Raw genomic sequence first — 18,623 nt, forward strand, 5'->3', positions numbered from 1 at the left:
AAATGTGTAAATTTGGAAAACAAGGTATTAAAAATTTACGATAGAATTTTAGCATACTTACGGATCAAAAACAGACCACTCTTCAACCACAGTTCCAGAAATAAGAATGAGCCAATGACGCCAAATTACTTGGCGAGAAAGTTATTAGTAGATCTTCATGCAACCCAGAGAATCTCGTAACTCCTCCCATTTTTCCCCCCTTTTTTCTCGTGAAGATAACCTGTCAACAACGAATTCCAAGATGGAGGAGGTGGATGAAATAGTTTTACATACATTGCGTCAAATCGGATGTGATGTTGATGACGTTCATAGTTTAAAAGAATTCACTACTGAATCTGCTATTGAAGGTGTTATTCGTTGTTTGAAGCTCATAAACCCGTCTTTGGAAATATCTCATCATGTTCCACCAAGTATGTCTGCTAGATACCGATTGGGATCAACATTGGCTTCCATATGTAAAGATCTGGGATACAAAGGTGAAATAGGATATCAAACCTTTATGTATTCCAATGAAACAGATTTAAGGAAAATATTTCTTTTTCTTTTTGAAAATTTGCCGAAAGAAAGTGAGAAAGCTTTGGAAGAACCATTGAATAAAACGGCATTGATAATTAAAGAGGCAGGTTCGTATTTTAGTCGATGCTTTAGTAATCCTTGGCTACCGTATTACTGTAAAAATGAGTTATTTACTGATGCAAAGTTTTTAATGAAAACCCCAGTTTCTTCCTTGGTGCCTTGCCAGACTATTGTGCTGTTTACCCCTGTAAGTTATAATAACGTACAAAATAAAAAATCATATCTTAAATATTACGAAAGTTGTTTACCTATTATTTCAAAGCAAATGAGTGTAGGCCCTCGTCTGAATGCATCTGTGCTTGAATCAAATTCTTTAAACTTTATAAATCAATGTGTGAGTGAATGGAACCAAGATGATTTGACACCTATGCTAAATAAAAAAGAACTGGTAGTACAAAAACAGGCTAAAATAAAAAAGACAATTAATGATTGGTTAGTACAAGCCTTGCAACAAAGGAAAGATGTTTCTGATAAATTGGAAGATATTTTAGGAAAAACTGTAGGTAATCAAGAAATATGTGGTTCAAGATTTACACATTCTCTTGAATTGCAGTTTACATCTGATAAGAAGGAAAATGCTACACTTACAGGTTTCCTAACCAGCAAAAAAGATGACTCGGAAGAAGATAAGCATAAGAAAAGGGAGTTGGAAATAAAAGACCTTCAAGAAAAAGTTGATACTTTATCAGCTAAACTTGAATCACTTGTAGTAGAAAATAAGAATTATGAAACATCATCTCAGAATATCATGGACCTCATACGAAAGCAGCAAGAAAACATAGATGAAGTGAGAGAACGTTATAGAGTTAAAAAGTGCACTCTTTCATTGTTGCCAGAAGCTGAAACAAATATTGAGAAATTACAAGGATTGATTGATGCAAGTTCACAGAGATTAGTATCCTTAGCAAACCAGTGGGAACAGCATAGAGTTCCACTTATAGAACAATATCGTGAGCTAAAAGAGCTGTCTTCTCGTAGGGTGAGTGAAACTCAAAGAAAATTCGAAGAAATAAAATTGTTAAGAGAAAAGATACGAAATTTAGGTGCTGAAGCTCGACAGAAAGAAGATATGCACAAACATCTGATTACTGCTTATGAAAAGCTGACAAAAGATGTGAGTCGATCAGCTTATACAAGGAGAATTATGGAAATAGTTGGAAACATAAAAAAACAGAAAGCAGAAATTGATAAAGTTCTTTTAGATACAAGGAATGTACAAAAAGAAATTAACAAGTTATCTGGAAAGTTAGAAAGAACATTCACTGTCACTGATGAGCTCATATTTAGAGATGCAAAAAAAGATGAAGCAATACGTCAAGCTTATAAATACGTTGCAGCTCTTCATGAAAACAGCAGCCAATTAATATTAATTGTAGAAGAAACTGGTGCTATAATGAGAGAAATTAGAGAACTGGAAGATCAGATTGAACAAGAAAACCAGAAGAAGATAACTGCAACATTAGAAAGGATCACCTCTGATTATAAACAAATGCAACAAGAAAATGCATCCTTGCTAGCTCAACTGAAAGGATTTTCTTGATTTAGATATTAGTCATTTTATAGCTAAAAATAATGAACATATCAAATGCATCTTTGGACCAATTTTTAATAATACATGATTGGTAATAATTAAATTAAAATATATTCTATTCAGTTAAAATTTTTAAATCTAGGAGAACTTTTGACAAATTAACCCAGTGAAACAGTATTAAATATTGTAATTAAGATAATGTATCTAATTCTGTTCAAGTTGCACTTTTATATTGTAGATAATGTGTAGTTGGATTTGGTGTTATCATTATAAGATATATGATTTTTTTATTTTAATATTAAATCAATAAAATTTGAAAGCTTTTGTGGTTTAAAAGTCTCTATTTTAGAAAATAACATTTTTAAGTGTCTCTGTTTGCTTGGACATTATGCTATAATGATATTTATATGTTTGTCATTTTGTAATACCGAAAGCTTTGAGTGTGGTTGAGTTAGAATTTTTTAAAAGATAACCTTCATTAAATAAAAAGAAGTGAGGATTTGAATAAATTAAATAAGTGTTAAAACCACTTACAGATATATTAAAACTTTGATGCTTGTAAATATACATTAAAAGTAGTGCATATTATATGTTGAAAAGCATTTTGCTGACATTTTATTCTGTTAAGATATAATAATTTCGATAAGAATCTTGAGCAAAAAATTGGATTGCTGTTTATTAATAGTTTGGAGAGGAAAGTTGTTCCTTCAGAAAATTAATACAAAAAAAAAGATGTATTTTTATGCTAAGATATAGTATTGTTTAATGTATTATGAATTTTAAGAAAGAGAAATTTAATGTTATATAAATAATAATCACACAATATATAACTTTTTTTGTTGCATCTGTTTTATTTAAAATGAAATTTATTTCAATTTAAATTGATAAATATTTTTATAATTGGATATTATTCTTTTCAGATAATAAATATTGAATTATATTTTAATTAGGTGATGCTGTAATATTTTATAAAACTTGAGTTATTTTTATTTCAACTGAATATTCTTTTGTATCAAACATTGATCAGTGTTAAGCATAAAATTTTTACATGTTTAATAATGATATTATGATAGTGATATTTAATTCCTAATTACAGTAGCCAGTCTTTACAATTTAAGTTCAGAAGATTTGTTCCGAGATTGATTAATAGTTTGTCAATAAAGCAGGCACTGGAATATTTGTACTAACATATTGTATGCATAAAAAAATGCAGTGGTCCACAAAATCAAGTAAACAGCCAGCAATTAATTCATTATTTTGATTCTGTAATAGTAGTAACAATAACAACTGATAATAATTAACCCGTTTTATAATTTGTTGGGTAACTTCTGATAATCCCCATCTTCTGAAAAGTTGTGAAAATGTATTAAATGAGCAGTATGCTTTGTTGCTAAAGTAAAGAGTAATTACTACTTTTCTGTTAAAGAAACGCAAGTAATTATATGGTAACCTATCATATTGCCAAGAAGTTAATGTGGCAATACGTGTATATATACAGTATCCACTCAAAAGATTTTTCTGTTTCTTTAGGTATCATAATCTGCAGTCACAACAGTGTTTTTACCGTTGTGACTACAGATTCTGCCTATGAGGATTTCTGTGTTTTAGCATAGCAATGGACCACATACTACAGTTTTCGTTATCTTCAGTGAAGTTTTTTTCTTCACTTCCTGCACACATACAGCGTAATCAGGTTTATTTAAAGGTATCGTGCACCTCTTTCTATTCTCATTTTCTGATTTTGGCAACAAGGTTATGCATGATGAAGAGTTTGTGCAATTCTTTGTTGTTGTTTTTTAAGTGAAACAGATTGCTGAGTACATGGAGGGGGGAGAACAATAAATGTGTATATCTTGTATGGAAGAGAATTGAAAAAAAGATGGGCTCTATTCTTATATGTGCCCTAAGATCATCAAATGTGGCGATATGTGTTCTGCGCTGGTTTTTGGTTTGATTGCCTGTTGTGTGGCAACCCTTTTGATGTTGAAAACTCTTTTATTGGAGTGGTTTAATTGCTTGATGGTTCGTGTCGTATGTGTTTTGAAATGGCGTATGTTGCAATGAGAGACGTGGTTGCAAGAGGGTCTGGGAAATTATTTTTAGTGGCTATGCATGATAGAAGTAAGGAAATGGTGATGCAATGTATTAAAGAGTGGCTTGAGCCTCGTACAACTATTTTTTTGGATGGCTGGAAATCTTACAAGGATTTCGGAAAAGATTTTGAACATTTATTTGTGAATCATAGTATGAATTTTGTGGATAGCGAGTCTGGCTGTCATATGAATACCACAGAGAGTACGTGGTGGCATGTTAAAGCTATATTCTGCTGTCCGAAAAAACATCCATTATGGTAAGTGCATTTTACTTTATTTTTGTAGAATGTTATGTTATTGACAGTCTGTTAAGATAAAGGTTCTGGTTTAGAACATTTATATTTTTTAATACTATTGCGATAGGAAGAGAGCACAGCGAAATTATGTCCAAGCAGCACAGGGGGAGAAGCTGAAAGTACACATTTATCCAATATGGTAGTCTGTTAAGAAAAAGGTTTAGGTTAGAAAGGCTTCAGTTCTCGGAGTTTAGGTTCTGAAATAGCTGTCATCAGTGTTATACAAGCTCTGTGGTATAGATTAATCTAGAAATGGCACAGTCCAGCAATGTTAAAATTAAAAATAAGGAATTAAGAGACTATAACTAAATTAAATTATAAAGCTGATTTATGTATTTTTTATCTTACACACACACACACTCATATATAATATGTTGTATTTTAAATGCGTAGAAGGAAAAATCTGGTACTTTTTAACATCTCTCAATATTTATCATAACTGAAAAATACCATAGTAACTGAAGGTAGGGCTGAGTGGAAAAGCATGATGATGCATTTAGCAAGACTGAGCTTGAAGAATCACAATCTTAATTTTTTTATGCATATTAAATCATTCTTTTGCAGACGAGATTTTTTAATTATAGTTGAATATAATAAGTTCCATTTTGAAGTACAACATCATCTTAGGCAAATAACCAGCAGCATCTTACCAGCAGGGAAATGTAAATGAAAGAGAATGCTGCAACACAGAGGAAGAAGGGAGGGTAGTTTTTTGTTTAGTTCAGTTCGAGTTAGAAGTTTTGGTTTACAATTATTTGATTGGGCAGGAGATATCTGCATCAAGCATTAAATAATATGGAAGGATCTTGAATTTGGGAGAACAGATGAATTTAGGGGGGAGTGCCAAATCTAGAAGTTAATTTTGAGGTTGCCAATTATTTTAAAAGCAGCTATCATATTTAGTTATATATATCTCTCTCACACACACACACACACACACATATATATATATATATACTCGCACACTGTGTTTTCCTTCCTTCCCTCAGAAATAGAACATACTGTATAATTTCTCCCTTTTGATATTTATAAAGTAAAAATATTTAAAAAAAGGGAAAAATAAAGAAGTAAGTACAATTTTAATTAAAATATGGTCCATACAATTTTCAAAATGTTTTATTAAACTGTTGTAATTTAATTGAGCAAATATTTCAAACAGCATCTTATTTAGCTACTATTTTTCACATTAGAATAATACTGATGTATTATTTTAAAACTTCATTTGAAATTTAGAGTTATAATTTATAAAATGTAGTGCCATGATAACCCTATAACGAACAATAGCCCGGTATGAAACTTTATGACTAATTGTCAAGAGTAACTCGCATTTCTTGAAATTACGAGAACTCCTTGGTGAAATTATGTTTTTTGTCATCACTTCAGTTAGAAGTTTATGTAAATTGACATCACATCAGTTAGAAGTAACTATTTGTGCAGTTCTGTGGCTTTTTTAAGTGAATACAGATACCTGTGTACATGGGAAAACAACTGCAAGCGCAATGCCAAATTTTTGCAGTTTTTATTTTTTATTTGAAAACAGACTGCTATGTATATGGGGAGAACTGAGTGTGCACAATATCAAGTTTCTGCAGTTCTGGGATTTTTTTATAAAGCTAAAATAAATTGTCGTGCACATGGCAACAATACTGCAAATGTTATGATTTTAGTCATCTTAGAAAGATGATTATTGGCGATTTTCAGTTATCAGTTTGCTTGAAGAGTTGTGAAATCTGTGAACAAAATATGAAGATAAAATTGAAATATGACAGTTTGTTAAAATGGCAGTATTAATATAGTTATGTATAATTATAAGGATATAAGGTTGAATTTGAGTTCGGCAATCCTACTAGACAACTAGCATGTTATCTATGTCTGTAAATAGTGTGACAGAGATTTGCGAAGGTTTAAACAACTTTTTTATTTAACTGAACTCTTAACATAAAAGGCATGACTTGTACTACAAATAACCACTATTTGTGGCGATGTAAACTAATAACAGATACTTCAATTTAAACGTTTCTGAAAGTAAAGATTATACAGTCAAATAAATAAGCTATAAGCAGGTTCAACTAACTTTACCAACGCACAAGTTTAAAACAGTCGCCTGCAAGAGAATGCAAAGCTGAGGTAATTTAATTTAGATACAGCTGACAAAGTCTAACAGAATTATGCGAGATCCAAAACCATTAGTTTACATACAATTAAAGTGATTTGTATTCTGGTAAGGAATATGGAAAGAAAAAAATTAAAGTTGTTGTTTTTGAAATTTTGTTCTTAAAAGGCCTTGAGAGTTAAATGCAGTAATACGTGTAGAACTGAGGTTCTCTTCCTAAAGGAGTACAAATTGCACCAAGTTGAAAACATAAGATTTAATCGGTGACTTTCCTTACATTTAACAAAGTAGATGAGCATATCATGTCAGACTATGACACGTTAGTGAATCATATGATGGATAACATATGAATGTACTTGACTGGTACAACATGATTTGAGTCTGCCTAACAGTTTATTCAGACAGGCAGGTACTTGGCGATGTAGAAAAATTATCCAGAATACTTGGGCTAGATTCCTATTATAATGTAGTCTTCCACTGCAATATTCCATGTTAGGACTCCATGCATCACATTGCCACACCACGCTTGAGACATTCATGGCTACTGACCACGTCAACAAACACCCTGGATAGGCATATCAGGAAGGACACAGTCTTCACCACCATCAGAACATAAAGTCTTCAGCAGAACCAGGAGGACACACAGTTGACACCACATACTTGTTCTCTCTCTGTTGGGAGGATTCTAATACTGATTATATAGTTCACCTTTTCTGCTCAGTGCAGTTGCAAACAGGAAGAAAGCAAATTCCAACAAAAGTGACAATCAAAGGCATAATAATTGGTTAATTAACCTTGCAAAGTCTAATAGTAAAGCAAATGATTGATTACCTGAAAAATTCAGGAAATGTCAGTTACTTGGGAGTTCTGGATATTTAAGATTAGATCTTATTTTTAAAAAAGGCATTCCTTCATAAATAAAGCAGCACTTGAGGTCTTTATTGTATTATGTAATTTAATCTATTGAATCTTTGATTATGATATTAATCTTTGATCTTAACTTCCTTAACATTATTTTATGTTTCATAATTGAAAGTCTTAAAAACTTTTAATTCTTTAAGAACTTATGAATAATTCTGTATAAGTGACTTAATAATGATTTCTTGTTTTAGTGATGCTGTAAGTAAAGAACTGTATATCTTATTCAACAACTCAGTTTGTCAAGCCCATTGAAAATTAACACAAATTTATTAATTTTTTTAATTGAATAAATTTTTTAATTCAATTTAATTTCTAATAACAAATGATCTAGGAATGTTGTCTATTTTTTTAACATAGCCCTTTAACCTTGAAATTTAAAAACCAAGAGGTTATTGTACCAAAAAGCAGGAGTTTTTAAGAGTCTTCATACTGCTTAGCATTACCATTAAAGAACTCCAAATGGACTTAAATTTGCTTTATATTGCATGATTTAGATTATTCAATTTTTATAAAAGGACTCTGACATGAAATGTACTAATATTTAATTATTCTAAATTTGATGTTCTTTGGCTAATTTGATTTTGTAATTTTTTTACACATTTATGCTGAAAAAATTCTGAGTGGGGGGGAGAGACTTTAATTTATCAAAATTAATAATTAACATAAATACTACTGTGTGCAGAAACTTAGTACATACATTGAGAAACAAAATTAAACAGAAATATTTCAGACCAACAACACTTAACAAATTAATAGACATAAGCAGTAGGGGATGTGGCTGAAGAACATACAAATGATCCTGTTTTAGTAACTGTGCACATAATTTAAATTAGCCACAATAATTACTATAATTAATAACAATTTAAAAATAGTAACAAAGAAAACAAATCATCGTGATCAGAACAATATTTATAAATGGCATGTGTCGTCTACTAGGAGTATTGTTTTGCATTTTGTAAAATAATGTGTAAACATCAAATTAAATGTGCTTTATTTGAATCAGTTGAATTTTTAAAAATAATCTAAATGAAAAATTTAAAATAACACAAGACTTTTTAATCCAATCTGGAAAATATCAAATTAAACAGACATGCAGGAATATAATCTAGTTTTTTAATGTATTTTTAAAATTACAGCTATCACTAGAAGAATTATCAGGAAATACGTGGCTATATACCTTAAAGGCAGAAAAAAAGATTTCTGAATAAAATGAAAATCATAGCTGTGCACATGCCGTACTGACTTTAAAAAAAGTGAGAAAGATAGATAAATCTGATTTAAATCAAATTATTAAACTGGTTATATTATTTTAAAATATATCAAATTCAGAATAACTAATTAAATATTAAGCTATGGTTTCGTACTAATGGCATTTGACTTTTTTCTTCTTTATATTGTATGGATGATAAATACAAGTGGAAAAAAAAAGAATAATTATATTTAAAATTGCTTTTGAACATAATGAAAATAAAACTAATAACTAATGACCGTATAATTTTTCAGATAAAATGAGTAATGCACCATCATGCAAAATTAAATATTACAAATTTGTGTATATTATATGTAGTCTTCATAAAATGCTCCACAAATCTTCATTAATACATTAAAATATTTCAGATTGAATGAAAATTAATCTCGAAAAATTATTCTAAAAAACACCACAAAAAGTGGAATTTGCTTAATTTAATCAAGTGACAGTAACAATGTCTTGTTTTAAGAATTTGTAAACAAGCTTTCTTTTATAGCACATTTGATTCATGCACATCATTGAAAATTCTCAAAACTTATATTTCGAATTGGCCTGATAATTTTAGACATAGATAACGAAGTTCATGCACATTATTGAAAATTTTCGAAATCACCTCTTGAATCATTACGATATTTCTGGGCATACATAACCTGTTGCTAATAAATGCAGTAATTCATGCCGAGTTATATAAACACTTAGTTGAGAACATATTTCATGTGTCTACCATCTGAACTGTTCAACCTAGCTGTTTAATTTTGAGCTGTTTTTCAAATACATGCAAATCAAAACTAATGTTACAGAAAGAAAACATACCTGTTGCTACTATAGTGAGTTTAATTTGGAAATGCAGATATAACATAAACATGTAGCTCTTCATATTTCTAGAGACATGCACATATGGAGGCTTTTTGTAACACGGCAGATGTCTGCGCAATAGTTTAATTCTCGAGCTCTTCCCAAATAGGTATACGGATCCACCATATTTTACCTGTTGGACCCATAAAGGCAGTCAAATGACTTACCTTCTCATCTTGAATTTCTAAGTAAAATAGCTCAAGAAGGTTTAAAATAAATTACTGTCAGCCTAATTGTTACATAGTACAACTTTCCACTGTGTTATCTAACTTGCGTACAGAAAATTAATCTCAAATGGAGTTTGGAATGGATAGAGGGCAAAGTATCCTCTGTAGGCAAAAGGATACTTTAAAAAATAAAAGATCAGACTTTGAAAATAAACGTGTACAAGAGCAAAATTTCACATTATTGCCTGAAATTTGTAGAGATCAAGCAGGGGATCATTGCATATCTTTTCGTTTGCCTCAATGAATGTGTCAGACGTACATGATGATCGAAAACTAGGATGGCAAAAGTCGGGGCAACCGGTGCAGCTGCAATACCAAGGAATGAAAACATTTAGTGCGATATTTACTGCCGACTCTAACCTAGCGCAGCAAAATGCCTCTAACCAAGTGCGAGGTAGAAAGAAAGAAGGTCATCAAACAAGAAATTGAAAAACACAAAAAAATATCACAAGCAAAAGAAATTTTACTAATATCAATATGTCGATTTTGACAGAAACTTTGGAGAAGAAAGACGTTTGTGTTCTGTTGATCCCTCATTGTTTGATATGAAAATTGAATGATTAAAGTGAATGATTGCTATCTGGAAAAGCAATATTTGATAAAATGGGAATTAAACATTTTTGACTAAAATTTAAATCGTTGACAAACCAGTGATCCTTCCCATGACTCCAAATATTTCAGCATGCACAACCATTGGTGAAATAAATTATGATCTCTGCCTAGGATTACCAAGGAATTATTATGAAAGATGAGCTTAATGTGGGAATAGTGTTCATTAAGGATATTATTGTGAAGGGTTGCAAAATTTGTGAAGCAATTGCATAAAAATGCCTGACTTTCTTAGAGATAGGAAATTAATTTTGATAGACTTCCTCAGAAAATTGAGACAAGTCTCCTAACCAAGTAAGAGCCTGAAGGTTAACTCCACCAAAAATAAAATACTCCAGATTCTTCCAGATTTAAGGAGCTCTATATGGATTAAAAAGCGAAACGGGTTTCTTCAGCAGTTGCACACCATTCAAGGAATGGATTAAAGTAATACCCTACGACGAATAGCAAATCTTCCAGGTGGATCACACAGGAATGTAAGCAGATACTGCCGGAAGTAAAACTGAAAGAAAACAATGTTAGGTAGAATAATTAATAAACATGTTAACACTGAGTTTTAGATTAACTTTGTATTAGTGAATTCCGATGACCATTACCTGTTCAAAAAGTAACATAACTGGGATAGTAATTACCAGAAATGGAATTATATGTAATTTTATGTATTTGTTGCTCTGATGATAAGCCAGCAGTGGACAATTTGAAATCTGTCAAATTTTTACATACATAATATGAGAAATTAAGAATAAAGAAAGTTATCTTTGTCCAAAATTATCAGAACGATTCGAGAGTTATTTTCGAGAACTTTCAATGATGTGCAGTGTACTAAAAAACTCTTGGCAGATTCTGTTCGATTCCAAGCTGAAATACTGTATCAATCAAGGCCATTATGAGAGATGCTGATTATTCAAATACCACTGAAATTGCAATCATATTATTATTATTATTATTGGTAAATTCTTCTATGCTGGGTATCAGTAAAAGTAATTATTCAAAGTTTTGGCAATAAATGTTTAACTGTCTCTTAGGTTGGGATTCAAATATTCTGAATGATCTCAGTATGTTGGTCCTTATGCTAATTGTGTGGAGAAACAAAATTATTTTTTAAGCAAACACCTAAACAAGTTAATACTTATTTTTAAATAAATATTCTTTCTCGAATAACAGTTTCTCTGCAGTGCGCATTAACCTGTATCATTTAATTTATTCTTTCTAAATGACTGTTCATAAAAAAAACACTCCATTTTCTTTTAAATTATGATTTGTATAATTTACTTAAATAACAATTTTTATGTAATTGTAGACCAATGAATATGCTTACAATTCATTTTACTTCTACTAAAATAAAACATCAATAATTATAAATGGAAAGGTATAAAGGCAATCAAAAGAAAATATTTGGTTTCTCTAAGTACAGAAAAAATGCTCATTTGCCCAGTACAACAGTTGAAAATTTTTATTTTCTTGGGACTTAACTTTTTGAAAAGAAATCAGCAGATACAAGCTGTATTTATTCATATTTATATGTAATCATGTTAATCACATATTCATTAATTTACTTCAAAAGTTTCTTTATATTCGAAATCTGTCTCATTATTTTTAAAATGATGTAAATTTGGACTTACGGCTCAAGAACGTTCATAAAATCTATTATGTGGCTCCCATCGTCTTGAGGTTTGGCCATCCCTGCTATAAACTTTGGACAGTGTACACCCACTTTTCATACATGAGCAAAATATTATGAGCATAACTACTTTTTATCTGAAAACTTTTTTAAATTAATGCATGCAAAATTTAAAGTAGGAATGGAAAATTTTACGTATGTCAGTTTAAATTTTAAATTAATACTTATCAGATTTAAAATAGGTAAACTCTTATATTGATAGAGAAAGCAGTAAGAGGTTAATGCTAAAGAATATAAATATGATCTTATTAAGGATTGGGATAAAGGTTTTCAATACATAAGCAATAATTAAAAGTAGGGAAACGTAATTTCCACATTAAAAGAAAGGGAGGGAGGGAGGCCACAGACGATATTTGCCGGGCCGGGAAACTTCCATTAAAACCCGAAAGATACTAAAATAGCTCTTAACATCCATGCTACTAACAATATTATGAAGGTTTTGAATAGTAAGTTAATAATGGAAAGCACTGTAAAGTTTTTGTGATAGAATGTTGATGTTTTAAGAATCTACATAATATTAAAGTAAGTGCCTTGCTTGACAACTGTAAAAAGCTGTATTTGAAAATTATATTCACCAATGACCCATTTTTTAGAATGTCTTTAAAAAGGTATTTTAAGAGAAGAGTTCCACTAATAAGTTGACTTCAAGGCTCATATGAGAGTACTTTCAGCTACGGATGGACAAAATCATCTACAAATATGCTTATAAAATTCATTTACTGTATTGACTAGCATGTATAGTCGATTTATTTAAACTGTTCTTTACTGCTATCATCATTTTGTGCTTTTGATCAACTTGTTATTCTGCTTGTTAAAATATATTCTATCTTATCTCCAAAGTAACTAATACTTTTGCATCCGAGAAGACACTTTAAGTCATCTAACTGATTCTGCAAGATGTGAATGAATGGATAATTTGATCTTAATAAATTCTGAATAATAGAATTGAAGAATGATTTGATAAATTTTTGAATTGATTACTGAAGTTTTCATAATTTTGGGGCACAATTCAGAAACAAAAAAGCAATTTGAACCAATATTTGAGAAACAATTTCCTTTTCAAAAACATTTTTTTGAGGAAACTGACATTCGAATAGTTATCCTTATGTTCATCATGAAAAGTAACAGTATGCTTCATATATTTGCTCAAATAAATGATATCTTCAAACCAAGAATTCTATCTGGTTCTAATAGGTGAAGGATGCAGATTCTTTATCAGCTGAAATGTCTTAAGTATCTCATTCACTTTTATTTATTATTTTTTAATGCAAGAAAGCTGTTTTTATTTTGGTTACAATGGTATTTAATTCTTTGAATTCTTTTATAAATACATCGGCAGCAAGATTTACTTCATCTACACAACACTTGTAGGGAAAAATATAGTCTTCAACAATTATTTTCAGTTAACTGAAGCAAGCAGTCATACAGTGTACAGAATCTGATACTAAACTTTTACTTGGGAGCATTTTATTTCATATTCCTTCAGTATGTCAACTATTGCTTGAATGCAAGTAAAAAAATTAACAGCATCTAAAAGATTGGCACTTGCCAAAAATCAAGACCACTTTATTTCTGAATCAATAGCTTCAACACAACTGCATATACATACCTTCCCTGTTCATCAGATGCGTCATCAACTATTACAACCGTTGACTTACCTTTCTTGGAATATGTACAAAGTGATAAACACTTACATCTATCAGCTTCTCGAGAAAGAAGATTACCAACCACTTACTTATTTTACTAAATAATTATGTACAGCTTGCTAATCTAATCTATTCAGTAGAATACTGATTTTAAACACATTTTCAGTGTATCTTGAAGAAATTCATCTTTTCCTATCTTGGCACATTTCTACATTTGAAAAATACAGTCAAAAGTCGTTAATTCGGACACCCATAATCCGGACCTCAAAGTTAAAAACTTTCTGCGCATGCGCCGCGTTGACACATGCGCATAGGCGTTTACGCGTTCGCAGAATACGTTTTCGCATGTGCGTTTTATGTATAACGAACGGTATAAGCTTAAATTATCTAATTATCTATTTCAGTTAATGTTGATGATTGCGTTGTTCCTTAATTTTCGAATTGGATCCGGCTTATTATTTTTTGCAGACTGTAAGAGCAATACTATAAAAGTAAACTTGAACTTTCGATTATGTCAAATAGAATTTCCGAATCTGGAGTTCACAAAGGATCGTACAAAACGAAAGTATGTTTCGATGTCCATTAAACAAAAAGTGGAATTGCTGCAAAAAATGGATAAAGACATGAAGAATGTGACAGAGAGGTTAGTGAAAACGAAAAAATTTCGATTGACAAGTTAGTCGGTATTCCCGGCACAGCAATTAATGGGACTTGAACAGCGGAACTTTGTAACTGAACAAAAAATTATGTCTGTTTATAAAGAGAAAGTATTATCACATAAAACGAAGCAACTTAAACAACTTACATTGAAAGGAATGTTTAATAAAGTAAACAAATAATTTTTTTTTTTTTTTTTTTTTTGTAAATTTTGATACCCTTTAGATCATAATTGTTCTTTATTTCATAAATTACGGTTTCATATTTTTAATTTTATAATTTCTGCATGCCATCTTACGTGATTTAAACTGATGATTTATAATCCGGAAAAATCGATAATCCGGAATCGTCGAAGTCCCGACGAGTCCGGATTAACGATTTTGACTGTACTGAGATATATAGTCTCCTACTTTATGCTGTGTAGGTTTGAGAAGTCTACATTTTTCTTCTTTTGATGACAAGTGCTAGCAGTGTGTTTCTTTTTTTCTCCTTTTTAAATGAACATTTCAATATTTACATATAACTTTTAACTGCAACATATATTACAAATATGTGATATATATGACACATAGTGATATCTGTGTGCTACTTAAGGACAAACCCTCTTGTTCAAACTCCTTTATTCTGTTAATTTCTTTTTTGTTTTGGCAACCCATATTGATAAAACTTTATAGTCACTAAAACCCATATCACATGCATTTTTTTCACACAAACAATTGTTTCGGACAATTTTTCTACCTGGTTTACTATTGATAGAAAGACCTGCGATTTTTTCCTTCTTTTAAAAAAAAATGCAAGTTCTTCTTTTTAACCAATCAGCTGTCAGCTTCGAATGCTATCAGCTTGCTTGTAATGGGGAACCAGTTTCCCCTGTGTTAACCCCAAAGCAATCTATGGTGATTGGCTGTTGTGACAAAACAGAAAAATTGTTCCAAAGAGTTGTTCTTCTGAAACAAATGGATGTGTGATAGCAGCTTAGATTCATTTACGTATTTCAAAACAAAATGAGAGAAACGTGTATTTATTCCGTAATCTGCGACACAAACAACAGGCAGAACGAGATGTCTGGGGATGAGGTGAGTGAGAAGGCAAGCAAAAAGAATGTATATAACAGATTATAATATATATCACATACTAGCAGAAATACCCGATGCCAGTTAAGTTAGGTTGAGAGTAATGCATCTAACAACAGAGAGAACGATACCGCTATAATCTTTCTCTAATAACGATGCAAAAAATATGATTCATAATCATGCATTTTTCAGTCTTATATGAAACCCACATAAAAAATTTTGATAGAAAAATAAGCTAATTCTTTCTCTCATTATATCAGCAATAATGGCACACAGTTTTCAATGATTTTTATCTTTCTAATCAAATGATTGTAAAAGCTCAAGTTACATCTAATATTTCACCTATATTCAATTTTAGTTGATTAAATGCGTTGATTAAAAAAATTGATCAGAAATCAATAATGCGAACAAACACGCAAACAGACATTTTTTTAATAGGTATAGATAACAAAAAGACAAAAGACTTGAAACAACATATGGTGAATCATTTGACAGCAAGCATTATGAGATTCAAACAAATTGTCTTTGAATACTACTTTTCGCTAATTTGAGTTTTAAATCTTTATAAACAATAATTCACATTTTATTGCTAATGCTGTGAAATTTCACATTTATTTCATAAATACAAAAAAATATATATTTCAAGTTGCATTAAAATTATGTGATCAAACTTTGATTCAGCTAAACAACTAGGATTTTTGGTCGTGGTGGTGGTGGTGGTGGTTGAGTTTATGGCGCATAACCAGAAAAGTTATGTGCGCCAAACACATAGTAGTAGGATTTTTGGTCAATCTTATGTTTTGGCTGGATGTTATTAATAATCAAACCATACACAAAGCAAAAATTATGGATTAATTTCACGATTTATTTTAAAAAACAATGCTTATTTACATATTCTTATACCTCTATTAACAATAAGGCTATGATTGAGTTTCTTCTGTTGTAGTTTTAGGCTGTTTAGGAGGCTCATCCAAAGGCCCAAAATCAATAGCTTCTATAAACTGCTTCTTTCCATGCACTGGTGGTCCAATAAGTTTTTCAATATCCTCATAATTCAATACTTCATGTTTCAGCAATTCTTCTGCCATCTAGAACAGCAAACTGCTTAAATACTGTATTTTAATTACATGACTTTGTTTTACTATTTTTATAACTTGATGTTTTAATTAGTTCTATTTTTATGGATTTTTACATAATTTTGCTGCATTTTATTTTTTTGCAAAATTCCCTAATTTAAAATAATAGATATAAATGTAATCATGTTTATCTTAGTTTGTCTAACATTTTAAAATGCAATTTAATGCAAAAATACCTAATGATATTTTTAATATTAATTGGCAGTGTTTTATGCACCTTTTTATTTTTCAAAATAATGAAATTTCAAAGCAAAGTCTAGCATTAACTGCAACATTTCCAATTGCCTGAATTTACAAATGCTGTACTTATACTAAACTGTTTTAAACTATGTTTAGATTTATTTCTTTTACTGTTAATTCTTCCATAATAAGGGGAAAATGACAAATATAAAATGACTTTGCATAATATATACATTACCAAATTCAATTTATCTCTGTTTTCCAACAATACAGTTTCAGTCTTCTTATATGCTCTTGCAACTAAATGGTTAGCTTGCTGGGAACAGATAAAAATATAGATAACTAAATATATACAAAGAAATATGCCAGTATTAAAATAAAAACTAAGCAAAAATCAACCTTAGATTGACAAGAGATTTTTGATAAAACAAATGTTGATTTAAGATTAATATTTGTTTAGTTTTAAATATGTTAATAAATATTTATAAAAAGGAATGAATGACAGAAATAATTATAATATTGTAAAATACATTGGTAATAGCAAATTTCCCACCAGATTTTTTAAGCAATTGTAGATTAATAATTGGAGCATTTCAAGTTATGAACTTTTTTAACATATAATAGGCTTTTGAAAATTCCAAGGTAATAAAATTAGTAGAAAATAACGTTATTTAATTAAAAGAAAGGTGCATTATTAAGTAGTTTAAGGAATTAAATGCAAAAATTAGCACAAAGTTTGCTGACTACATTTTTGTTGGAGCTTAGTCCAATGTTTTGATAAATTTAAACTGAATTCCAACAAAATTGCAGTCTGTAATAAATTCCATGCTTATTTATGTTAACATTTACATTAAAATTCTTCATTTGCTTACAGTTATTTTAGAAGTCATATATATAGTCAATTCATGCTATTGTGATCGTCTGCTACTACCTAGAATAAGCACTTTGGCAACATGGCCAGCAGAGAGATACCATGGGAGTTACTCGATGCCAAATTGTTGCTAGGGGTATCTGGAACATTTAGTTATACATTCCTTTGGTATGACAATAGCTGATGAGTCAACGATTTTAAATCTAGTCATCGAATGATTTGATCAATGTGACCCAAACTGTGTTTGATTAGGCTCAAATCTGAGAAATCTGGAGATAACAGTAGTAGTTAGAAATCTTGGCTGTGCTCTACAAACTACTTAACAAAAAATTTTTGTTGGATAATATGTCTTACCCTGCTAAAAGATCTCACCAGCTATAAAGAACACATGTACAAAAAAAGAGTAACTGTATCAATTGAGGATACTTTCCAGAAGTATCAAAGAATCCACATCATACCACCTTCATTTGTATGGTAAGCTGCTCGAGTAGCACGTCAATTGGATCTTACTAATCTGTGCAAAGTTATCTCTCACACTGATGGTCTGCGATGCCCCTAAAATCCCATCAGGTTATCAAGAAGGTTCCAATCTTCCACTCATATACTTTAGTGGTATACCAAGGATACATAAACTTCACCTTTTCTAAAGGTTGTTGTCCTTCACTCAATAATCAGTTATCATGTTCTTCTACTGTATTTTCATGTCTTCCCCCCAACAGCCATAAATGTTAAGTAGATATCTTGCTGACATTCTGTATCATATGACTGATACATGCATTTATTTATTGGCTGCATGCCACTAACATCAAAGATAACATGTGATCATAAAAATGTGACTCAATCCTGTATATACCTTAAATATGCAGCATTGCATAAATAAAACAAAGTTTAATTGATTAAGGGAAAAAA

The 18,623-nt window shown here is 30.5% G+C and overlaps 2 protein-coding genes across 3 annotated transcripts in view; one reads left to right on the forward strand and one right to left on the reverse strand.

Moving 5' to 3' along the window:
* Positions 1-202: 202 nt before the first annotated feature.
* LOC118203709 (coiled-coil domain-containing protein 22 homolog) lies at positions 203-2,431 on the forward strand. The gene has a single exon (XM_035375992.2). It carries the CDS (start codon positions 242-244, stop codon positions 2,114-2,116), a length of 1,875 nt encoding a protein of 624 aa, XP_035231883.1. The 5' UTR covers positions 203-241; the 3' UTR covers positions 2,117-2,431.
* A 13,940-nt stretch (positions 2,432-16,371) lies between these two features.
* The window catches only part of Spg7 (SPG7 matrix AAA peptidase subunit, paraplegin), a 92,740-nt gene continuing 90,488 nt past the window's right edge, over positions 16,372-18,623 (reverse strand). For both annotated transcript variants that reach the window (XM_085816235.1, XM_035375990.2), the window contains 2 exons: positions 17,082-17,159; positions 16,372-16,615 (listed from right to left, as the gene is read on the reverse strand). In XM_085816235.1, the coding sequence (XP_085672361.1) occupies positions 16,448-16,615; positions 17,082-17,159 (246 nt within the window). In that variant the 3' untranslated portion in view covers positions 16,372-16,447. The remainder of the gene's footprint in view (positions 16,616-17,081; positions 17,160-18,623) is intronic.

This window comes from Stegodyphus dumicola, chromosome 4, assembly GCF_044657685.1.
Source record: "Stegodyphus dumicola isolate Sdum_Otavi_A_Nest chromosome 4, ASM4465768v1".
Taxonomy (NCBI): domain Eukaryota; kingdom Metazoa; phylum Arthropoda; class Arachnida; order Araneae; family Eresidae; genus Stegodyphus; species Stegodyphus dumicola.

Coding starts and splice junctions, on each gene's coding strand:
- LOC118203709 (XM_035375992.2), top strand. CDS start 242: ATGGAGGAGGTGGATGAAATAGTTTTACATACATTGCGTCAAATCGGA.